The 25,457-nt window shown below is 36.0% G+C and overlaps 1 protein-coding gene and 1 long non-coding RNA gene across 17 annotated transcripts in view; one reads left to right on the forward strand and one right to left on the reverse strand.

The window, feature by feature from the left end:
- The first annotated feature begins 7 nt into the window (after positions 1-7).
- LOC139820939 (uncharacterized) overlaps positions 8-25,457 on the forward strand; it is a 28,293-nt gene continuing 2,843 nt past the window's right edge. The window contains exons 1-8 of one of the 9 annotated variants that reach the window (XR_011734130.1): positions 8-375; positions 2,309-2,504; positions 2,955-3,056; positions 7,865-8,279; positions 8,617-8,988; positions 9,267-9,495; positions 9,560-9,706; positions 9,788-10,926. Coding sequence is in view for 3 of the 9 variants with exons in the window: in XM_071791564.1 (XP_071647665.1) it covers positions 8,941-8,988; positions 9,267-9,495; positions 9,560-9,706; positions 9,788-9,843 (480 nt within the window). In the remaining 6 variants the exon portion in view is untranslated. Of the gene's footprint in view, positions 376-1,860; positions 1,876-2,308; positions 2,505-2,954; positions 3,057-3,485; positions 3,605-6,368; positions 6,498-6,607; positions 8,280-8,616; positions 8,989-9,266; positions 9,496-9,559; positions 9,707-9,787; positions 10,927-11,747; positions 11,862-25,457 lie in introns of those variants that run through there. The other 8 variants (XR_011734129.1, XR_011734128.1, XR_011734131.1 and 5 more) reach the window with 8 other exon arrangements.
- On the reverse strand, positions 13,142-24,557 carry LOC139820946 (uncharacterized). Of its 8 annotated transcripts, none has more exons than XR_011734140.1 (7): positions 23,170-24,557; positions 22,888-23,085; positions 21,185-22,793; positions 18,002-21,050; positions 17,553-17,914; positions 17,177-17,487; positions 13,142-17,107 (listed from the first exon to the last, which is right to left on the reverse strand). It is a non-coding gene; the product is annotated as an uncharacterized lncRNA (long non-coding RNA). The 8 variants fall into 8 exon arrangements; XR_011734139.1 differs by lacking the exon at positions 23,170-24,557 and having other exon boundaries at positions 21,185-21,956; positions 22,021-22,793; positions 22,888-22,902; XR_011734143.1 differs by lacking the exon at positions 23,170-24,557 and having other exon boundaries at positions 18,002-20,258; positions 20,508-21,050; positions 22,888-22,902.

Consider the following 25,457-nt stretch of genomic DNA (forward strand, 5'->3'; position numbering starts at 1 on the left):
TCTCTAACCGACGGTTAAGAGCACAAGACTCTCGTGCGGTCACGTAGCGTAACATAACGTGAGCCAACGCACAAGAAACGTATTGGTTACGGCGTTATACGTTTCTTGTGCGTTGATCTACGTTACGTTACCATGCGAGAGCTTGTGCGGAGGCTCTAACCGATACGTTTCTTGTGCGCTGACTCACGTTACGTTACGCTACGTGACCATACGAGAGTCTTGTGCGGTGGCTCTAACTTATCAGAAAAGCGAATAGAAATTGGCTATTTTGAAAGTTAATTGTCAGTTAGAGGTTAACAAACATTGGAAATAATAATAGTAAACGATGGTTTCGACGTCATATTGACATAATTTTGACTACACTGTTTTTACTGGGTAAGGTACTACCAAAAATACAGAAAAATAGGTGTTAAAAATAGGTGTAAGAAAAATAGGTGTGAAAAAAAACCATAGACTTAGGAAGTGATAGACGGAGCGTAAGCTTGCGGGGTAGGTGAAAACGCGGTGAGGGGAAATAGAGACCATTCTCGACAAAGTTCTGTTAGACTCGGTAATATACGGGCGTTCGACAGCACCCGGACAGCACGCGGACAGCACACGGACGTGTCACGTGATTGCCGCTTTGGTGTGTGTATAATACGCAATGCTACGGCAATATGATACACACACCAAAGCGGCAATCACGTGACACGTCGGTGTGCTGTTCGTGTGCTGTCCGTGTGCTTTCGAACGCCCGAATATTACCGAGTCTAAAGCCTTGTGTCCACGATACTAGAAATCGCTCCGAGATCTCGGACCGAGAAAAAATTGACCAATTATATTTAAATAATTCGGCAATTGACCAATGTGATTGGTTAATTCTTTCTCCGTCCAAGATCTCGGAACGATTTCTAGCATCGTGGACACAAGGCTTAATAACCGTATTCTAAAAGATCAATCCAGACAAACTTGCATAGCGCACACGGAAATTTGTTATGCACTCACACGCTTTGCAATAATACCGTCTTTGTAACTTTGCTGTTAATTGTAGAATCACGATCGCACGATACCACTGGTCGCGAAAAACAGTAACGCACAATGAGACCGCCAAAAGTACGCACATATATATGTGTATATTTCCTCCACGCTCTGTGACGTTTTAGTAACGGACAGCGTCTCATGGAAACATCGAAACACTTGTTTTATAACTTTGCTGTTGATTGTATATAGAATCACGATCGCACGACACCACTGGTCGCGAAAAACAGTAATAACGCACAATGAGACCGCCAAAAGTACGCACATATATATGTACATATTCCCTCCACGCTCTGTGACGTTCTGGCAACGGACCGAAACTGGCATCACTGCTCGACAGTGCTCTCAAATTTTGCCCCCATGCGCGTGCATGTCGGTAAAACAGTCATAGTTGCCAACTTCGACTTCGAGGCGTTGTCTCCGCTGCCTAGCATAGGCTGCGTTCAGATTCCCCACCCGAGTGCTAAAAATCCTATAGTATATGTCACGTGCACTATAGATTTTCAGCACCCAGGTGGGGAATCGGAACGCACCCATAGAGGGGGTAAAGCACACAAGGAAGGAGCCGTGTACATACATACATACATGACTCCTTCCTTGTGTGCGCTGCCACCTCCACATGCCAGTGGACAGTGTCTCGAAATGGCAACACTGACGATGTGTACTTTTATTGGCGGGCTTATTGTACGTACTTTTGGCGGGTTCATCGTACGTACTTTTAGCGGGCTTATTGTGCGTCACTGTTTTTCACGACCAGTGGTATCATGCGATCGTGATTCTACAATCAACAGCAAAATTACAAAGACGGTATTATTGCAAAGCGTGTGAGTGCATACAAAATTTCCGTGTTAATTTTTCGTAAGTAACTTTGTTATAATCTATTTTTCTGCATTTTTGATAGTACCTTACTTTTTACAAGATTCACGCAACATACCCTACTCAAGCAATATAATTAAAGAAAAAGATCAATATTATTAGTCACTTAATATTGTTCAATATGAATTATTTAATAATATAAGAAAATAAACATAGACCTCGTTTACTTGATACGCGTATTAAATAGTAAATAATTAATAAATTAGTTTGATTATTGACTAATCAGTTTAAATTTACTATTTAATACGCATATCAAGAGATCGGTGTAAACTAGGCCATACAAATATTTGGTTCAATTTCTTTCATTTTAAAAGTCTCTTATACCTCCTTCTATTATATCAGAATGAATTTCTTGTAACTTTTCATAGGAAGATATATTTTGAGATTTAAAAATATTTTGCAAACAATTTTACAGATCATGTATGAGGAAAATGAAAATCTGTATGCAGCAGTACGGTTTTATAACGATGAAAGAAAAAAAATTGAAATTGTTGCATCAATTAAGGATTTCATTTTTAATGATAACTACCCAGATCCATTTTATGTGAAAAGATTTAGTGACGCACAGGATGAAGAAATTTATGAACCGGCACAAATTCTGGCTGTTTCAGGTAAGTTTACTATTTAACATTTTACCTATATTTTTCTACTTTGTATTTCTTTAAGTACAATAGCTAAGTTTATAACGTTTGAATATTTAACAATTTTTTAAGTATAACATTTATGCTATTAATAAATTACTTATATTTATATATTATTTTCGGCAAGTAATCCAGTTGAATTTTTTTAACAGATTGGAAATTAATACAAATGTTATTTAATATTATATATTTATGTATTTCAACCCATTTTGAATAAAGATAGAAAGCTTAATTATAATACTTTCTTCAAATATTTTTTTTATCAATAGCTTTTTAATTCAATGTCATACAAAACCTTGTGATCAAAACTTAGAAATAAATTTTTTATATTTTTTCTTCATATATACTCATGTTTTTGTAATCATTATATTCAATCATCAATATGTTTATGTAAATCTATCTTTTTTACATTGATTTCAGTTGATACAGTAAGACAGAAAATAAAACTTAAGGCTCCTGAGCTCTTTTTGACATCGTGTGAGATTGTGACGTCAGAAACGAGAAATGACACCCTGTTTTGTTGTATGTGCCATTCTCAAATAAAAAAAATATTTCAATAATCATTAGAGATCGTTTCAGAACATTTATAAAATTGATTGAAAACTAACCTTTTTCCTCGACAATAAACAAACAGCCGTAAAATGAATGTAAATTCGAAAACTAGTCATACGCCTGCGCCTGCATTGTATTACATTCATTTTACGTTGTTTGTTTATTGTCGAGAGAAAAGGATAGTTTTTGGCCAATTTTAGAAGTACTCTGAAACGATCTATAGTGATATTTTATTGAAATATCTCTTTATTTAAGAATAACACACATGACAAAATAGGTAGTCATTTCTCGCCTCTCACGTCACAATCTCACAAAATGTTGGAAAGAGCCTATAGGAACCTTAAGGAATCTAAATTTCAGTGTTATTGGCAACAGGTTTTTGATTTATTTTTCTTATAGATAACAAAGAAGAATTAAGCTATAATAAGAAACGTTACGTCTTCCACAAATTACGCTACAGTGATGCTGTGGAGTTTTTACGAAAACAAGCCGTTGAGCAAAGAGACGACCATAGTGACGTACTGAACAAGCCGAGAAATAAAACCAACTTAATGTTAAAGTTTTTGTTTTTTATATATGTATGTGTATGCATGTGCATGTGCATATCCCTGCAAGTACACGGAGAGAATTGTTTGATAAAAAAAAAAAGGATAAAGAATTTTACTTTATATACCCCAAGGGGCCTTAAAGGGCGTTTTGAAGGGACGTACCCAACCCTAACCTTCAATTCATCCTACTACCTTACTGTTTCCTACTTTCCTACTTTGGACCAACGGTTTAACGTCTCTTCCGAAAGACGGAGCCCAGTTTTCTCCGCATCTGCACGGAGGGGCGCGGTTTTTTCGGAAAAAACTTTTCCATGATTCATGGCTCTAGTGGACTCGAACCTGGTTCCTCAGATTACGAGTCTGGCGCTCTACCACTAGACCACACCGCCGCCCTGAGAATTGTTTGATATATTTTACCATTAAATTCACTACAAACTTAGGACAACTTGGCAACCAAGGAATTTTTAAAATATACAAAAGACATTTTACAAACATGATAAAAATTACTAAGCAGATTGGTAAATTTTGAAAAATTATTGAAATTTTTTAGATATATTTTAATAAAATTAATCAAACATATTTTATATTTTAATGTAATAGATATTAATGTTTTTTATTTTTGTAGATATTAATCAGAATAGCTCGCATAAAATTCTTGGTGGTACATGTTGTCCCACAACTACCATGATTTCAAAATAAATTTTAAGAAAAGATTCTCTCTGTGTACTATGTATGAGTATTAGGGTGTCATTTTGGAGCAACTTTTTTTTTATTTCAAGAATAGCATATATACTTGCAGGAAGGTAAAATAAGATACCTGTTAAAGTTTTAGCCCGTAATATTAATATTAACAGGTCGCTCATCGCAATTTTTTATTTGTTATTTAGTAAGATAGAAAAAATTTTATAAACTATCTAACAAACAGTAATACAGCATTGTCTACATAGATTTTTGTAGTAAATTTACCGCTCTACAAAAAAGATCTCTTATCATTTTTTCATAAATTCAACCGTTCAAAAGATATTCAAAGTTAAAGTTTGATAAATTTTATAAAACTTGTTTTTGCTTCTTATGAATTTTGTATCATATCGACTATCAAAAATTATGAAATAATCAATACATATTTTTATAAAAATTTAACGATCTACAAAAAAGGTCTTATATTTTTTTCATAAATATAACCATTTAGACGATATTAAGGTTTAAAGTTTGAACTTTATGCCTTATATAATATCGTCTAAATAGTTATATTTATGAAAAAACTATAAGAGACCTTTTTTGTAGATCGTTAAATTTTCTACAAAAATATATATTGATTATTTCATAATTTTTGATAGTCGATATGATACAAAATTCATAAGAAGCAAAAACAAGTTTTATAAAATTTATCAAACTTTAACTTTAAATATCTTTTGAACGGTTGAATTTATGAAAAAATAATAAGAGATCTTTTTCGTAGAGCGGTAAATTTACTACAAAAATCTATGTGGACAATGCTGTATTACTGTTTGTTAGATAGTTATAAAATTTTTTTTATCTTACTAAATGAAAAATAAAAAATCGCGATGAGCGACCTGTTAATATTAATATTAAGGGCTAAAACTTTAACAGGTATCTTTTTTTACCTTTCGGCAAGTATATATGCTATTTGTGAAATGAAAAAAAAAGTTGCTCCAAAATAACACACCCTAATGAGTATGTATGTGTAAATGTATATATGCGTGGATGTGCATGCATATTAGAGATCCTATAATAAGAGTCTGGCCATAAGGTGATTTTGTCAAAATCCTGCGAGAGAGGAGGATATAAGAGACAAAGAGAAAGTGATATACATTTATATCACTTTTTCTTTCTCTCTTATAGGCCAGTTATATTAGACATTAAACCTTCCAATTAATCTTCCCAGGTTGCAACCACCATGAAACGATTTGATTTTAGGTGCTATAAGTGGGATTTATTTTGCTTCGCAAAATTAACGCGCATTAAAAAATTATTAACAATATTATCAACAAAAAACGCATTTTTTACATTTTTTCTCAAATATCTCGAAAACTAAGCAAGATAGGGTAACTAACTATACGTACCTTTTTTGTAGAGCGTACAATTATCTACAATAATAATCTGAACAACATTTATCATCAAGTCAGTCGTTTAGCTTGCACGCGTCGTCAAAGTCCGAGTCTTGGATCCCGAAAACCCTCGATTTCATTATTTTTTTGATGTTGCGCCGGTGATTTTTTTCCGTCATTTAAAATGGAATTAAAAGTCCCCCAAAAACCACACATTAGCTGAGATCTACAAAGAATACTTTTCATGATGTAACCGATTTTTTAGATCCTTTTTCTTTAGTTTGTAGCTATGTAAGCAAAAAATGGTGTAAAACAAACGTTATCCGACCTGTGTGCAATATTGGATAACTTTGCGCGTCAATAAAAAAATCAGCGTTTGTCGTACGAAAAAAATACAAGGGTTTTTTTTGTTGCAAATTTCGTCCATAAGATGCATACGATAAAATTCGTCTCAAATAAATTCTAAGGCCTGAAAACATCGAAAAACTAAGACTATTCCAATCAAAATTTTTTGCTTACATAGCTACAAACTAAAGAAAAAGGGTCTAAAAAATCGGTTACATCATGAAAAGTATTCTTTGTAGTTCTCAGATAACGTGTGATTTTTGGGAGATTTTTAATTCCATTTTAAATGACGGAAAAAATCACCGGCGCAACATTTAAAAAACGATGAAATCGAGGGTTTTCGGGATCCAAGTCTCGGACTTTGACGGCGCGTGCAAGCTAAACGACTGACTTGACGATAAATGTTGTTCAGATCATTATTGTAGATAATTGTACGCTCTACAAAAAAGGTACGTATAGTTAGTTACCCTATATTGCTTAGTTTTCGAGATATTTAAAAAAAATAAAAAAAAATCGCGTTTTTTGTTGATAATATTGTTAATAACTTTTTAATGCGTGTTAATTTTGCGAAGCAAAATAAATCCCACTTATAGCACCTCAAATCAAATTCATGATGGTTGCAACCTGGAAAGATTAATTGAAAGATTAACTCCCTAAATTAGTCTAATATGACTGGCCTATTATCTCATTTTCTCTTTCTGTTTCTCTTGCTTTTGACAAGAAATAACGAACCAACCAAAAGTTGCTATCATATGGTCGGACTCATATTATAGGGTCTTTAATGTATAGTATGTGCGATCGCTTTTCTTTTACATTGTTAAGGATCGAACATATTCTCGATGTAATCGGGTCGCGAGGCTGACTGCTAGCTACGTGCCTGCCGTCAGTCTTGTGGCCCGAATTCGATCCGTACAGGGTTGTCGATCACGCCGTCTCGCGTGGTCGATCACGCGTCGATGCCGCTCCACGTACAGGTGCGCGCATGCCGGCATTGTCGAGAATCGGAGCACGGCGCAACTCCTGACACGCGCAGTGTCTTTGTTCGCGAAAATTGTGCCCACAGCGCAACGCCGTCAATCATCGGATCAATCAGAGAGTGCCGCGTTCCGGATCTCGCCTTCGTTTCCGTCCCTCGAGAACCCTCCCGGCGGAAGAGAACGATCGCGAGACAAACTCGTTTCGCACGTCTCCGAATCAAGTGATCTTGGCATAACGGCATTCTCTGTGCGTGGTTTCTCCACCGATTCGTGCGCGGTATCGCCGCCCGATCACCTCAGCAAATGCGGGAGTGCCAAGACACTGTACATTTTCTACGAGAGTGACCATCGAGCTCATAAAGTGAGCTCGCCCCGAATCGCGGTCGTCGTGTCGCGTTCGCGCTCGTAGTCTGCCCCGCGGACAAGATTTCCTTCGTTCGACAGCAAGATTTCCGTCGTAAGTCTAGACAGCACGTATGTCTAAAAGACGTCGTAGACATCTTTTAGACACACGTGTCTAAAAGACATCTTTTATAGACATCTTTTAGACATGCGTGCTATCTGGGAGGGCATCAAGTCGATGCTCGGCAAGATCTCTGTCTCGCGTTTGCAGCAGACGACCGACGCCTCAAGATTTCCGAGCGATTCGAACCACGACAGTGTCCGTGAAATTTACCTCGAGCTTCCGGTGCAAATCTATACCGGTTGTGTAAGTCGTTCTCTCATCCGCAGCCCTACCCTCGTTTCGCACTTTTTCTAAGTGGTGCCGGCATAAATCGCGCTCTGCGGAATCTCCGGTCGAGCATGAAACATACATTATATCAATAATTTACTTTCAGGAATGGAAAACATCAAAATTAAAAGAGAGATCAGACAATAATCTTATAATACAAAAAAAACTTGATGCGTTAAACAGTGTGGCATTGACCTTTGAAAGTAGCAAAAGCGTAAATAAATTCGTTACAAAAAACCCGCAAGAAGAAACATCTGATTTAGAAATACAAATCGATGAAAACGAACTTTTAAATAAAGTGGATATTTGCTATACGAAAATAAAAACTTTGGAAGCAGAGAATGAAAAATTACAGAATGTTATAAAAGAAAGAGAACAAGAACTAAAAGAAAAAAATTTTGAGTTGCACAAGTTAAAAGAAAAACTAAACTATATGGAAATGTGCAATAATAAACAATCACCAACATGTACTATAAAGTCGCTGCGTGAATCTGCAACCAGCAGGAAATTATTCTCTCAAAGTAAGTAAACTTAGGGGTTATTATATAAATAATATAACATATATTTGTTATTGAATAGTTAATATACTTTTAATTGGAAACATCTAAATGAATTTTAAGAGGATTTGTATCTATCTTTAATATTTGCCTTTACTGATCTTGGTAATATATTTGGGAAAATAGACTTTTTATAAGAAAAATTTCGTACTGATATACATTTTCACTTTATATACGAAAACTGTTATACTTAATAATTCCAATATAAATTGTTTATAATAAAAAAATTATGCGTACATATTAAAAAATATTAATTTTTATTAATTATGAAAATATATTTTTTAAATATTTCTTTATGTAGCAAATAAGACACATTTTGCTTCTCCATCAATAACACTGCAAGTTTCTCCAATATTGAGCTCGTGCAGACATTCGACATTGAGAAAAAAAAATAAAATATGACGATGTAGTGGACGACGAGGATTGTCGAGTGACTGACAATGAGCCACCAGCCAAGATTGTTCCAAAAGAATCTAATGACGTTGCAGTATTCAACGAAAGTCAAGCGAGTGATGAAAGAAGAAAAAGTAAAAAATCGAAAAAAGATAAATTGAAAATAGAAGATCGAAAATGTAATAAAAATGATATATATGATTCCGATGAATATAACAGGTCGGCAAATCGAATGGAAAATTTTACTGCGTGGACTGATGATTCTAAAAATGGAATAAAAGTAAGTAATGGACAATTGATAATTTCATTAGGTATCTGATTATAGATTTGAGGTCTTTTAAAGATTTAAACAATGAATTTAATATAATCTGTTTCTCATCTATGAAGAAATCAGTTGTTAAGTTGGCAAAAAAATTATTTATCTTTTATAATCATATATTGTTTCATCCTTTTACATTTTATAAAAGATTAATGTTGGTGTACGGATCTACGTTAGTATTAAGTATTAACTTGTATACTATTTCTAAAAAGAAAATGTTTATGCATGTTGACTCTCAGGTAAAAATGATGCATTTACGCTACGGAGTTTCAATACCTTATAATGCGTGGAAAGAAGCACGAGACCAGAAGACAGCTTCCCTGTTCGTGAGAAAAATATCTAAGGCTATATGGGGATGTCATACCTTGATGAATCGTGCTGTGGAACTCCAAAAAATAAATAAAGAACGTTTGGTTCATCGTTCCCCTAGAAAACCGCTGACGCCGAAAAAGAAGGCCGTTTTAGAAAGTGAGTTTACGTCAAAAAATAGAATATAAAAAAAAATTCAATAAATGTATTTTTTTTATTTCAGAATGCTATATTCATTATTTACAACTGCACAATCAGCTGCCTCAAAATATATCTTTTGAAGAACGAAAAGTACTCTCAAAGAAATGGCGAAGATATTTGAGTGTATACATTAATTACTTAATTACGAGTGAATTAGAAAAACTGAAAGGTGCGTATATTTTATATTTAAAATATTATTCATAATTTTAAATTTATGTCAATCATGTAACTATCGTACATATATTTGCAGAGACAAAGAAAGAAGAGGCTGAAGGACAGGACAGTACATCCAACTCGTCGAGTTAAAGAATTATGAAGATATTAGTTTCTATTGCAAGTAATGCATTAGGAATATTTATTACTTTTTTCGTCGATGTATTATTATTATTGAAAATATGTTCTATATTTTCTATATTACATATTGTATAATATTTTCTACTTAACGGGACGATTATAAAATCTATTATTCGGATAAAACTTTCTTCCTTTGTAAAAGCAAAATAATTTGAGCGGAGCTTATTTTTTCTGGACGATGTATATAGACAACGCTCTTTAACAATTTTATGATACACCCTACTTTCATGTGATAAGCCAAGTTCTTGAATCCATCTTAAATTTGTTGGATAGTTTGTTCCAAAGTATCTTGCATGAAATATTTTGAAGGTTGTTTTGGCATGTTTTTTGTCAAGATAGGATATAAAATTACTGATCATTGAAAACGGTCTTAGTGCTACGTGTTCTTTCAGAATTAATTGACTTTGATTCATAGCAATTGTCCTACATATCTGATGAATAACTCCCTTAGCAGCTTGGACTTTCTTTACGATTTGACCATTACCACTTTCGAAGCAATATCCAGAGTGAATCCATTTTAAAGTTGGATAGTTTGTTCCAAACTATCCAACAAATTTAAGATGGATTCAAGAACTTGCAATAGAAACTAATACGATTGAAAGGGTTTGCGTTTTTATTGATATTAATAATGCGATGTATATTTGTGCAGTGCCAAATTTGTTTTTTTATTAATAACATTTTTTTTCATATACGCAATTATTGTCTTAATTCTCATGTTTTAACATTGAAATACAACCGATATACAAGTACAATTGTATCGGTATCGTCCCATTTTGACTTGCAAGATTTAAATTAAAAACGAGTATGACAGTGTTAACACGAATAAAGTAAAAACATGGCAATTAAGACACTTTTTTGTATGCAAATATTTTTTTCAGCTTGAATCATTATAAATTTTTCTATAAAGATTATAGTATGTATTATATGTATGAGTAATATGTATGCATTATCAGTTAAAAAAAAAACCTGAAAAGAGAAAGTTAACCTTTATGTATTAAGTAAATCATTAATCAAATAAAACGAATAAACTTGTAATTATGTATTGTCTTTTTTTACAAAACATTAGCATTGTAATGAGTTTGAAATATGCATTGTTGAAGTGCAACAAAAAAATATTTAAAAAATTTTTATTATTCCAAGGAGATCTTATTCTTTATTTATAGGCCTGTCCGTTTTAGTTGAACTTCTTGCACGGTTCACCTTTCCTCCTTTTCTTTTCACGTTAGAGAGAATGTGTTGAAAGATGTTGAGCTAAAACGAACAGGTCTTATATTTTTTTTTAAATTTTCATAATACTGTACTAATATTATTATTATTATAACAACAAGGATCTAATTATGAAACATAAAGAATGTTACAGAGAGAGAGAGAGAGAGAGAGAGAGAGAGAGAGATTTGTTCGCTGTATTCCAGCGGTGCAAACTTCAAACTCATATGCATATTGTAAAATATATATATTATAAGTACCATAAATACTACATTTAATATACTTAATTTATTGGTCAAATAAATCATAAAATTAAAGATCACTGTCCGCAAAACCGAGTTAACTGAGTTTGTATTATTTATAGGACAATTTTGACTTGATTTACATGAAAGCAATTTTTAGTAGAAAACTCATGCAGAAGAGTTAGTTGAAATGACACTACAATTTAACACTGAAACTCAAAATAATACTAAAAAAGAGAAATCCTGCATTTAGGAAAAAGTACGTGATTTCATTACGTGACAGAGATACATGATTTTGTTACGTAACAAAACGTCCGAAACTGATACGTAGCAAATTACGTATCTCTGTTACGTCACACAGTTACATGATTTTGTTATGTTACAGAGTTACGTGATTTTTTTCAACAGGGAGGGAAGCGATTAAAGAGGAAAAAGAAGGTAGTGGCTGCTTTTGTAGATCCAAGGACGGCATTTGATTCAGTGGACAGGAGGGTTTTGGGAAGATGTCTGAAAAAACTAGGGGTGAGTGAGAGGTTGGGAAAGAGAATCATGGAAATATACGAGTAAACAAGAAGTGTAGTGAGGGGTGTAGAAAAGATACGGAAAGAAATTTTGGACAGCGAGAGGGGTAAACAGAAAAATTAACAGAGCCGATCAGGATTTAAACTCGAAACCTTTCGTTTTCTACCTTCGTAGTCTGTTACTGTGTGTTGCTTCACAATTGCTTTACCCCACATAGCAAAATGTTGGCAGTATGCCGACAGCGTGCCAGTAAATTTATCTCATAATTTCGCAGCAAGATCTTCTTATGCTGTGTTTTTTATTCCATTCTATTTGATTTTTACTACCTTATAATCTGTTTTATCAATAAGTATGCCAGTTTACGTTGCATCTCAATTTTATATTTAAATATAAAACTGCATTATATATATATGAGAAAAATAAAAAAAAAATTTAAATAGTTTTAGGACGTTACACAAACATGTAAAATAATCTAATATCATCAATAATATATTCACTATTATTTAAACTATACAATTAGTATAAAAGAAATTTGGGTAAATTTTATTTTTAATAATTGCTTTTTAATGATTCGTTTTTAGCAGATTTTATATATAAAAATCAATAAATGTATGAGAGAGAGAGAAAGAGAGAGAGAGAGAGAGAGAGAGAGAGAGAGAGAGAGAAGTAAGGGTTTTTACGTTTTTAATTATATAAGTAAATTATGTCCTCATCAGCATTAATAAAGTGCGGTGTTTAATTTTCGAGAAATAAGAAGGCGTCGCTTTAGAGGACCTATGTCGATATTAGCGACTTACCTCTTCACTTCTAATAAAAATATAAAAAATGTATAGTAGTTGTATATTCGTGAAATAAAACAAATGCGCGCGCCTGTGTTGTTCTAGTCTCTCGATCTTCTTCTAAAAAGAGCATGTAATCGATACTCGAATCTATCGAAGTATTGTTGTCGCTTTTCCGCGATGCCGATTGGTTCTCTCTCTGCGCTTACTTCAAGAGCGGCTGTCATGGTATATTTTGACAGTTGTGTGGCTAATAGTGTATAATATTAAAGTTAAATAGCGCGCGTAGCGTGTTTGTCCGTAATTTTTTTATTCTTTGTGATTAGATGTTATAAAGTTAAAGATGATGAACAAGAGGAAAAAAAGGAAACAGAGAAAGAGAGAGAGAGAGAGGGAGAGGGAGAGGGAGAGAGAGAGGGAGAAAGAGAGGGAAGTAAGCCTTAAAATAATTAAACATATATTGTGTGTAACTCATCGTGCAATGAAGATAATGATAACGTGTTCGTTCGTAATTTTTTATATTTTGTGATTAGATGTTTTGTGTACAAAGTTAAAGATAATAAACAAGAGGAAAAGAAGAAGACGGAGTAAGAGAAAATTCTCTTTATTTTTAAAAATTATCTTTCTTCAGGCGCGGTTTTTGGTCAAAGAGTGGGTCCTACAAAAAAAATAAAAGAAACCTTTTTGTGCATAATTCTTAGACAAACAACTTTCATTCGAAACATTTGTTCGTATTTCTATCCGTTTTCCAGAAATTCAGCGAAAACTTCTTTTGGGGGTAGTTTTACCCCTTTAAAAAATTAAATAATAGGGGAGGAAGGGGTAAATTTTTAGTACGGTGGTCAGAGAATTATTCAGACTAATTCTATTTAAAATACTACTATTATCAAAGAAGTTTTAACATCCTTTTTTGTGTCTACTGTACTTGGATAATATTGGGAATTTGGCCATTTTGACTCTCCGTATCTCCAAAACTAGGCCTATGCTCAGCTTTAATTTTTTTTTAGATTAATGTCCCATCATGTAGCATCGTTTGGCATACATTTCGACTCGAATTTCGAGGGCCACTAAAATAGGCTAAAAATGTCCGATTTTGGGGTCACTCTTTAAAAACGCTCTTTATTCGGTTCCGCGCTTTTGACACACGTCTGTTCGCGCTCATTGTCGTAACCATGACTGCCAACCTAAACGGGGGCCATCTATTGAGCCCTGTATCTTCAAGCTAGTATCACGCCTTAAGCTACTATCATACTCGGCCAATTCTGACCCTTGATCTCCACACCCGGAGTCGGTGTTGTAAAAAAAAAAAAATAATTTTTAAGTAACTTGTCTATAAGTAATTTCGTCTATCCCTTCGGCACGAATATAAGAAAGGAACATATTTTCCCTTTGGTTTAACAATTTTCTTAATTCTAACTCAGAACTCTAACTTTTTAACTCTTAACTCTAACTTAAATCTAATTATCTTTAACTGTTACATCGTCCACGGTTTCATGTTGGCCGCCTCCCATGTTCCCTGATACGGTTTGTTTGTTATTTGGTGATTTTCAATATCTCTTATATTATTATATATCTATCATTCCGCAGGACTCGAATTACTTCATACGGCTCTTTAAATTCAGGGATAAGTTTGTTCGACGCGTCTTTAGTAGTATATCTATATATTTTTTATTATAACGTAGTCACCTAAGCTGTAAGTGTGTGCCATTTTCCTTTTCCTATCGAAATATTCTTTATTGTACTTCTGACTCTTTTTTCTATTTTCTTAGCCGCTCTATTTCTTAAGTTTACTAGATCACGATCGTTATTATTTACAATACTTTTTAGATGTTCCTGAATTTTATCGACTATTTTCCCTGGTCTACTCCGAATAAAAGCCTATTAGGCGTTTCGCCTGTCGTTTTATGTACCGAATTTATTTATCGCAAATTCTACTTCTGCCACAACTTTATACCAGTAGTATACCTTCTCGTCGTTATTTATTAACTTACTTATCATAGGGCCTATGAATCTATTGGTACATTCTACCTGCCCCTTCACCTTCGGGGAGGCCATCGCAATACAAATGTGGCGAATGTCCTTCTCTTCACAAAAGACCTGAAAATCGTTGGACGTAAAAGCCGTGCCTCTATCTGATATAACAATGCGTGGTCTACTGTACGTGTTAAGGGGGTTTTTAGATTTTCCCTCGGGTGAGGGAGGAGTAAGGTGTCTTCTACCCTGAAATAATCTGACACAAACAGATTAAGCCTTTCCAAAAGGAATAAAAACCAGTGCACATAGGACCCTAAATCACTTTACCAATCTTTTTTAAAAAATTGAAAATAATATAAATCAAATTCCAATTCATTCCCTTAATAAGACCATACAAATCAATTTCAGGGTAACCCACGGCTCCTGAGATCTTTATCCATCTGGAATCTCAGGTCATTATATTTATTACATCGCAGCAAAACATTTAAATCTTCGCATTCGCATCCACATTCACATCTCTCCGAATCCACATAGCCACATTTCTTAGGAGGGAAACTCCTAAATTATAATGGTTAGATCTTAACCTGTTAATGAGAGTGACAAAATATCTTTCGGCATTGATTTTACTAAACCAAGGCTTACGAACCGTCTCATCATAAAACTTGTCGAAGTAGAAGGAGCCCTTATAGGCGGAGTCCCGTCTAATAGAGGCCTGGGTGGTAAACCAGATCTCTTCTCTAGCGAGGGCCATTAAATCTCCAACAGAGACCTCGATATCAAAGTCTGGTTCCTCTCGAAGGCCTTCCGCCTTCTTGGCAAGCTCATCTGCAGCCTCGTTGCCAGCGATACCAACATGCGACGGGATCCAAACCAACACAACTCTCTTATCATGATCTTCCTCAAGTGCAAAAATAAGGTGTCTAGCCTCTGTAGCACATCGATTCTTGTGAACGTTTAAGAGGTTATTGCTAATTGCCGAAAGGGCTGATTTACAGTCAGACATAATGATGATATGTCCATCTCTAGAATCACGTTGAAGAATCATGAGTTCCAAGGCAGCCTTGATGGCAAAAGCAGTGAAAGATGAGCAATGTCTGGGCAGGCTAATTTTATATGCGATTTCCTGATTATCCAAAACCAAACTCGCGCCCGTAGCACGACAAGCAGGATCACAAGATCCATCAGTGTAGATAATCTCCGAAGAGCAGTTCATATTTTGCCAGAACATCGCCAATCAACAAATCGTCAGAGTACTTGCTGTTTGATTTTCTAACCAACCCAATGGAGAAATCGATCGTAGGCCTGTACGTGTGGGCCTCGAAAGAGCCCTGGAATATCTCATGCTTTCTAGCACGGCCAATACTTGACCTGACAGGAATGAAGTTTTTTCAGACCCGAGATAATAAAGACAGCCTATACGTGGGCTGGCGGTATCGAACGTACATACACCTCGCTGTCGTACATCCTCTGTATCTTGTTACATCCCAGATAGCAACAAGTGTTCGTTCTGAGTACATATTTGTACTCACGTTTATTAAAAACATGATGGCAAGAATAGACACAAATGCGGGCTCATATGTTGCTCAGAATGCAGACATGTTATGAAATCTATAAAATTTACAAAATAGTTACATAATGAACACATAAATGTTCAATGAAATACTGCATATTGTGTGCATATAAAGCTCAAGAAATGACAACAATTTTAAATATTTCATACTTAATAAAATTATTTAAAAACATGTAAATAAATAAGTAAGATGTATCCAACAATTTATCAAAAATTGCTTCGCAGACCAAAGGTATCACAAGCTGATCTGCAGCAAAGAACATTGTAATTAGGCTTCTCACAAGCTCGTCTCTTATACTAGTGCGTGATGATTTTTGATTACGAGAAAGTGACGCGTGGTATATAGCCGCGTCGCGGCAGCGTGCCGTCAGCGCTCGTCAGCATGTGATTATCATGAGTTGGCTAAGTAACGTCAATATCTGAGCTAATATATTTCCTCATATACATGTTAACTTGTACTCATGATGTGTATCATCACAATATGATTACAAGACATACATCACATTTCGATCAATATCAGAAGATCATGACGTGATAAAATTTGATCATCAGGCATTGCTATCTGGGATAGGCCGGTAACATTATAGGCAGCTGTCTTATAAATGAAATTTCTGGCGAGCATCTTCGCACGATCCTCCAATAACCTAACTTTTGCTTCAGCAATAATGACGTTGTTGGGGGTACTATTCCTATAGCCCAGGGCGGTCCGAATGCCCTTGTATTGCGTTCTCTCCAACTTGATCTGCGTGGACGCATCCCTGGGATGATACACAAAGTTACCGTAATCGGTGACGGATCTCACAGGGCTTTTATAAAGCATGAGAGCCGTACACGTGTTAACCTCCAAGCCTTTCGAGACTTTGCATAGGTATCGATCTCATCACGGAGTTGGCTCCATCTACCTTACCCCTTACTTCCTGGACCTGGTGGGAAAATTTGAGCCCATTGTCAATCCAAATACCGAGAAATTTGGCTTCCTCGCTGTTAAATACCTTAGTCTTGAATCCGCTCATAGAATGTCCATATATTTGTTGAATTCCACCAAAACGGTCTCATGAGGTTCAATATCCAAACCAATGGCGCGTAGTCTTTCCGCGATGATATTAACCGCCTGCTGGAGGAGGATCCGGTTGCGTCGTCTGTTGGGGCCACACACATAAAGACCGATATCATCGGCAAATTCAACAGCTTCTACCCCCTCTGGTAAGTCGGAACAAAGGCCCCTCGTATAGAAGGAGTACAACGCCGGACTCAAAACAGTGCCTTGCGGAAGCCCCTTAAAGACGAGCCGTTCAATGAATTCCTGAAAATTGACAATGAAACGGACCGATCTCAGGTAAAGCCACTTACAAATAAATCTAACAATACCTGCGGGGCAATCAAGCGTTATCAGTCTATCCATCATAATGCGGAAGTCCACATTATTGTATATGCAGATGAAACGTCGAGAAACGCAGCAACAAGCGTGTACTTGCCTGTGCACAGGGAAGCCCAAATATCCGACGTAATTTTGACTAAGTTGTCCATGCAGGATTTACCTCTGCGGAAGCCATTTTGGGTAGCGCTAAATTTGTCTTCCTTTTTGGCCCACCAAATTAGGCGCTCGTTGACCATGCGCTCACATAGTTTACCCACGCATGAGGATAGCGAGATCGGACGAACCTTCTCCTTACCAGGCTTATCAATGAAGATAACCTGGTACCGCAACTATCACTCACTCGGCAAGGAGTCTGAGAACCAAATGATATTAAATAACTCTAGCAGACAAGTACGACCAGACTCTGGCAATTCTTTGATCATTTTGTATTATTCTATACCATCGAGGCCCGGGGCCGAATTTCTCCTGACTATATTAATGGCTCTGTCCAGTTCAGAGCGCTGGAACAGGGCATCAAGCGACGGATCCGTGTAATGAGCACCCGACGTACAGGCCGGGTCCGAACCAACAAATGGGAGAGCAAGGTTGTCAATAGAGTTCCTAATCTCAGACTCTCTATTCTTAGTACGCCAGCAGTTCCATTGTACGTTCTTTTTTGCATTTTTCAGGATTCTGATAAAATTCCATCCCAGCAAACAAAAAAAGATTGAAAAAAATTAAAACGGGATTGCCAGGAATTCAATTAAGGACTTTCCGAATTCCATTCTGTCCAAAAAAGGGATTGAAATATAATAGTTTCAATATCATGGAATTCCTTATTTTGGAAAGAATTTGTCTTTTTTGAATCCCATCCAATTCCGACACAAAAATATTATACCACTGAATGCCAGGTTAGGGATTGGAAAGTTTCGTGATGAATTCCATTGAATACCATTGCTTCCGTTAACGAAATGAATACCATTGAATGCCAAACTAGGAATTAAAAATTTCTGTATTGAATTCTGTCTATTCTGACAATAAAATGAATACCATTGAATGCCAGGATAGGGATTGAAAAGTGTCCGTGTTGAACTCTGTGGCGGTACGCGCCACCAATAGTATACACGCCCGCACGGTATCTGCATTACCGGCAGTTCGCGTCGACGCCGCTAGGCCGGGGCATCTTTTCGAGTTCAAAGTTTCGTCTCGACCGCTATGTAAAGGGACCCCCTACGGGGCCTGACAGATCTTACAAATTTCATTTTCGGGCTAATTGCCCGTCGGCAGTAGTGCGTGTAATGCCCTTAGGCATACACAAAAGCTCACCGACGAACAACGGCGCTTAGTCGCCCAACGGAGGCGCGAGATGTTTTCTAAACCATCTAATGCCATGCAATTCCATAACCTTTACGGATTCCATAGGATTGGATAGAATTGAAATTTTTCTTTTTTGGATTCCATGGGATTGGACCATCTCATTTCGAATCCCATCTAATTTCATCTAATTCCGCCAAAAAAAGGGATTCAAAGGTATTAAAAAATTTTAATATCTTTTAATCCTTTTGCGTTTGCTGGGATACATAGCTTAAGCTGGTAAATCGGTAGATGCTCGTGCAGAATTCTTCAAAATTAGCTTTCTTCTTACGGCTGACAGTTTTCCTGGCTAAAGCGCGTAGCCGTTTATATTCGACCCACGTATGTATAGATTTGTTGTGCTTGAAGGCAGTAAATGCACGTTTTCTATCCTATATGACTTGGTTACACTCACCATCCCACCATCTGTGAGTACCTTTTCATCTAACTGTAGTGGGCCGGTGGATATCCGACTCAGAGCCGCGTCGTCTACCCGAAGCACGGTCCACCGCGTTTCTAAGAATAGCAATAAATTTATTATAGTAACCGTCTAAATTCTCCTTGAACGCGTCAATGTGTGGAAGCAATTCAGATTTAATATCGCGATCCACTGTCTCCTGAAACAGCAATCTGTTTTTTTTTTGGTGGAAATTCTATTGGTGATTTTCTTGTAGGGTAGAGTGTAGTTGTCGAAACTAAATGAGATGGGGTCGCTTCTCCAAGTTTCGTCGAGTTGCACATATTTAATTCTATCCATTAGACCTTCAGTTCCGAAGAGGAGATCGAGGTTAGAGTCTCGTTGGCCGCGGAGGTCCACTCTTGACTTTGTGTCGACATTGACACAAAATAAACCCAGATCCTGCATCGTATCAAACAGCGTCTCACGGCAGGGTTTGGTAATGTCGCAATTCCAGACAGTGTTAAGGCTCAGTCACAATGAGAAAAATAAGGAATAAGATAAAGGAATAAGGAATAAAGGAATGTCGCATCTCACTTTAGTACACGTACATTAAAGTGAGATGCAACATGCCTTATTCCTTATTCCTTTATCTTATTCCTTATTTTTCTCATTGTGACTGAGCCCTTATGCGCGTTAAAATCTCCCAGGATGATAGTATCTTCATCACTATCCACATGTTCATACACAGATTTTAAATCCCGTGCCGTCACAGTGTCACGGGGATGTCTATATACAACGAAAATGTTCAGGTTTTTGTCCAAGTTCTTGGTTTTGATACCAATAGTATCGTATCTTACAGGGGCCGTGTCAGCGCCACGAATGGTCTCGAACTCAATATGAGAACGGACGGAAATCATGACGCCACCGCTAGCAAAAAGATTTTTGCTATATATTGTTTTAAAACCTGCAAAATATACATGATTATTATCAGAGCATTTAGCTTCAGTTAAGATGATGATGTCGAAATCCATAATATGCTTCGACAGCTTATTCCTGCTGCTCATATCCTCGGCAGTTCCATAGCAGTAATTTGAATATTACTGCGAGGGGAGAGACGTAACCCTCTCGTTATTTCTAGCACCTGACACTTCTCGACCAAGGTCGATTTCACTAAATTCCCTTGCTTCATTGTATCTTTCAGTAACTGACTTACTCCTGTCCTGAACATGATAATTCGTAATGGTGTTTAGCAGAATTTCACGTGCCTCAGGAATTCTATGTATTAACTGAAGCATATCCGATAGTGCTTCCTTGATTAATTGACAGTCATCACGACGCTCGGGGTCTTCAGGGGGCAACCCATCACCCATCACCTCAGAAGACGCTATTCGCGATCAAGCGGTCCCATTACGAGCAGCCGATAAAAGGATGCCCCGTTTCTCTTTCCCAATATCACCAGCGCGCAGGTCAAACTGTTTATAATACTCCTTAGAAGACCTATCAGGGACACCACGAGGTCTCTTTGATCTATTAGAGTCAGTGAACTGGCGACGAGGAAACATCACCTCTCCCGAGCGAGTCGCTGGGAGAGACGGGCACCAGACGCTCGATCTCCCTCGAAGGGACTACTGTGTTTCACAGCCTCAGAGAAGGATACGTTCCTGGCGGGGGGCAAACTCGGCCAGGCTTCCGAATTCGAGAGGACATCGTGAGGAGACACAGCGGGCCTGTCATCGCCCTCCACAATACGCCAGCACTATAGAAAGAGACATTTTTATAAGCCATCATAAATGTTAATGTTCTTATTTTTTTCAAATACAGGACAGTTTTTAAATGTGGATTTGTGTTGACCACCACAATTACGGCATTTGACCGGTCTATCACACGTACCATGCGCTTTATCGTCGCACACGATGCAACAAGTATCGCTCTTTACACGAGATTTTAGTATGGCCAAAAAGGGTAATTCTTCAGTTTAGCTACCCCAGCACAGAAATCGATGAAATTAGGCTTAATCGACGCGTTTTTGCACAAAACGACCGAATCTGGCAGAAAAAAGTGTCGCTCTGCCCCACGAAGCGAGATATTAACAGTTAAAGTTGACGACTATCAGAGGTTATGAGAACTGTCATACCGACGAGATGTAGCGACTACGAACGTGTCCTGTGGCCATATGCGCATGCTCAGTGGCCGCACGCGCATGCAAGAGGTCACGTGACAACTGTTTGGTTGGTAAGGGTCGATATCACAGTCTCCGATTAACGTGATTCTCCGATTAAACTCACTCTCCATCTCTTTCTAACTGTCCCCCTAGAAAGAGACGAAGAGTGGGTTTAATAGGAGAATTACGTTAATCGGAGACTGTGATATCGGCCCTAAGTCAGAAGTGTAACATATAATTCGAAATGATATTCTTTCGGCGTATAAGTTAGTTGACGCGCTTTAAACACTTAAATACTTTTAAAGCGCGTCACTAACCTACATAGGTTAGTGACCCGCTTTAAATAGTTAAATACAAAATATCTGCTTTAATGAAAATCACAACTTTAAAATAATACATTCAATTTTAATTATTTATTATTGGATTCATATTAAGATCTAACATTTCTCTATCGAAAAGGCTGTAACTGTACACACGGCTGCGTCGCATTTGTCCCAATTGCTACAAAGAATAAAAAACAATATACTTGTTTGCTATAGTTATCAATTAATATTGAAAGAATTACCTCATGATTTAAATATCGATATCTCTACACTCAATATTGCGCTTCCTCTCAGCTGTGTATGCATTTTTTAGCGTGAAAGCTAATACTTCATGCAAAAATTCTTCCGATACCCCATTTATATATACAAAATTGACAATAATCATTCGGTTATGATCCGTAAAATTTTTATCCCAGAACATTTGCCGTATAAATTTCGGCCACGTATTTGCATTGCCAATGATGTCCTGAATCGCAAGCCACGAATTATTGTTTAATTGCTGGACTGAGTATGCCATTGTAAGATTAAGATGTGCAGGTTGTAAATGACATTGCACGCGTGCCTGCGACTTCACGTATGATTTTAGCGCGCTTCATTTGTTTCATTGTAGTTCTCATTTCGCGCACTTTTGCATGCGCGTGCGGCCACGGAGCATGCGTATGTGGCTGCGCGGCGAGGCATGTCCGTATTAAACTGAAGAATTACCAAAAATATTTTCAAATCACAAACACCGACTCCCTTAAACGTGACGATAATGTTATCCGTCTCTGATAAGACCGACTTTCTCTCCACGTGTTGTCTCATTTGTGTCGGTACATGCGTTCGAGGCCGACGATACCCGTTTTGTCCTGAATTACCGACCACAGGTCCTCTATCGACGAGGGCCAGTCGGATATAACGCCTCTACTTATCATAGACCGCTGTTCCATAAAAGCTTTTAATTTCTTAGGGTCGGGGAGCTTTTCAATCGTCTCCAGGGCGAAATTTGCATAGATATGTAATCTTTAAATTTAACCTCGGCAGAAAAATGATTCAGCATAACCACCAACGTAGGGCTAATAATATACGGCAATCAGTCAAGACCATCCAAATTTTTATAAGATTCTTACCTTTTCTAGAAGAAGTTTGGTCAGGGGGGAGCCTTAACGTAATTCTCGATTTACCTCGAAAGCTACCCAAATAGCCAAGTCTGTCAAAAACAGATTTTGTAAATTATTATTTTTATTTTTTTTTATTATCCTCAGTTGACACTTTTGGATTTTTTTGATTGTCCTCAGTTGACATTTTACAAATAGCCAAAACTTAATCTAAAAACACAAATATGAAAAAATATGACAAAACTGCAATATGAAGACAATTTTTTTGCGATGAGTATTATTTAAATAACATACTTTCGGCCCTTGAAATTGTTGCTCCAAATACGTGCAACGAAACGGAGACACGATGTGTTGATTTACGAAAAATACGACTTATAAAACGAATTCTACTGTTGTGCGTTTAAGAACATATGTCGAATCAATTAACACTTATTTTGAGTGTAACAGAATCGATATTTAAGTTAAATTTTTAGATTAAGCGTGACTCCGAAAAGCGTATTGATGTTTACGTAAAGATTCCTTGAAAGGTTATGTTTTCACATATGGTTGGAAGGAAAATGGCGGACGAGAATACTCACATTTATAGAGCCTTAATGAAACGCATAAGACTGCATTACTGTTGCGTAGCGCTTCGAAATCATTCCGTTTTGTCAATGCGCATGAAGCGCTTTAGTAATTCTGAACGGTTGTCTGCCCGCTCTGCGCACTAATGCGAATTGAAAAGAGATCGACACCGTTTTAATCAATGGCTTCTGCCTCATTTGTATGATGTTAGCCGACGACTGACGCACTCATTGGTTATTAAAGAAGGATGCGCAAGAGCACACCTGTTTCTGCCTGTGCCTCTGTTATTTTGTTCTTTATATTTGTATTGTTTTATATTACTTTTATTATCTGATTTCTAGGCTTTTTCTTTCCTCGTGTCGAAAAGAAGATTTAGAAAGGCAAAAAACTGGGAACTGCCACTTTCTTTTCAAAAGTTTGACAAATAATAGTTACTTTACTTTTCTTTTTCAAAAAAATCTGGGGTTGCCGCCCTCCTAAGCTAACTTTAAAAATATAACGGTTTGAATTAATTTAAATTTTTTTGACCTTGAAGATGACCTTGGAAAAATCTAAAAAAATTTGGGTATATTTTGGTGTATGATCCCTATATACCCAAATTTTTTCAGATATTTCGACCTTGGCGTTCCCGAGATAGAAGGCAAAATAACTTAAAAAATACAGTTCTTCGCATTTTTGAAGACGGCGCACCTACGGAAACTTAAAAAAATCGGTTGGTATATTTAGAACAAATTAGAATACGTATTTCAAAAAAATAAAATTTGATGTATAATTTTTTGTTTTAATGTTATAACAATTTAAAATTTTTAAAAATTTTTTTTACCTTAAAGATGATTTTAAGAAAACCTGAAAAAATTTAGGTATATTTTGGTGTATGTCTCCTATATACTCAAATTACAGATTTTTTTACCAGGTTTCCGAGAAAAAAATTAATATACAAGAAAAGAGGTTTTTAGCTACCTCAAGAAGGATAGGGAGAAGGGGGAGGCGGACAGGGTGATAGAAATTATTCTTTTTAGTTTACAAATAAGTTCCAATAGGTTTTTTTTCGAAAAGCAAAGTAAGGGCATTTCGACTATTATATAATGGGAAATACCCTTTAAAAGTCGAAAAATAAGGACCACCCTAATATATGTATGTATTATGTAATATATGGTGGTCCTTATTTTTAATATATATATTTTTTACAATATTTTACGATTTTTTAAGATATATATATATATTTTTTTTAGTAGAGAAACATATATTCATCTTATCAGATTCAGAACATATATTTAGGTTCAGATAATTCAACACGTCGTGTCTCTTGCGATTCATTTTGTATATTCTGCATATTTGTGAAAATATAATAAAAATATTATTCATTGTACTTTGACAACAAAAATAAAATGTAGTAAGATCAACATATCACATATTGGAAATCATGATATTAAATGTTTAATATGCTTAGAAATATATATCTATTTATTAACATCATCTTTCAAATATCTGGTATCATCGTAAATAATATAATTAATTTTTATTTTCATACTTTCCGTTAATAATTATTGTATGTACTATATGCATTATACAAATATTACAAATTGCTAAATATAAAATTTGAAAATCGGACATAGGGAAAGAGAGGAGGAAGAGGCACCGGCTAATCTTTATGATTACTTGGATCATTAAATTAATATTGCATCTTGTTTCTGTAAGATTATATAAAGCAATCTATCATATAAAGCAATTGTATCAAATATTTTGATAGCTCTGGTTTTATAACTAAGAAAAATAAAAACAGAAGTTTATATATCAGAGAGAAGGAGCTCGGAAATGAAAAAAAATTGCAATATTATCGAATATTTGGAATAAAGTTGTTCATAAAGAGATACTGGATCTTTTGCTAAATTTATTAAACATTTAATGCATTCAAATTGCATTAAATGTTTAATAAATAATTTTATCCCCCCCGCCCCATTTAAAAAATATATACTAGTGGAGAAGATTTTCATCAAATCAAAAGATATTGTAAAAAA

This window comes from Temnothorax longispinosus, chromosome 10 (assembly GCF_030848805.1).
Source record: "Temnothorax longispinosus isolate EJ_2023e chromosome 10, Tlon_JGU_v1, whole genome shotgun sequence".
Classification (NCBI taxonomy): Eukaryota; Metazoa; Arthropoda; class Insecta; order Hymenoptera; family Formicidae; genus Temnothorax; species Temnothorax longispinosus.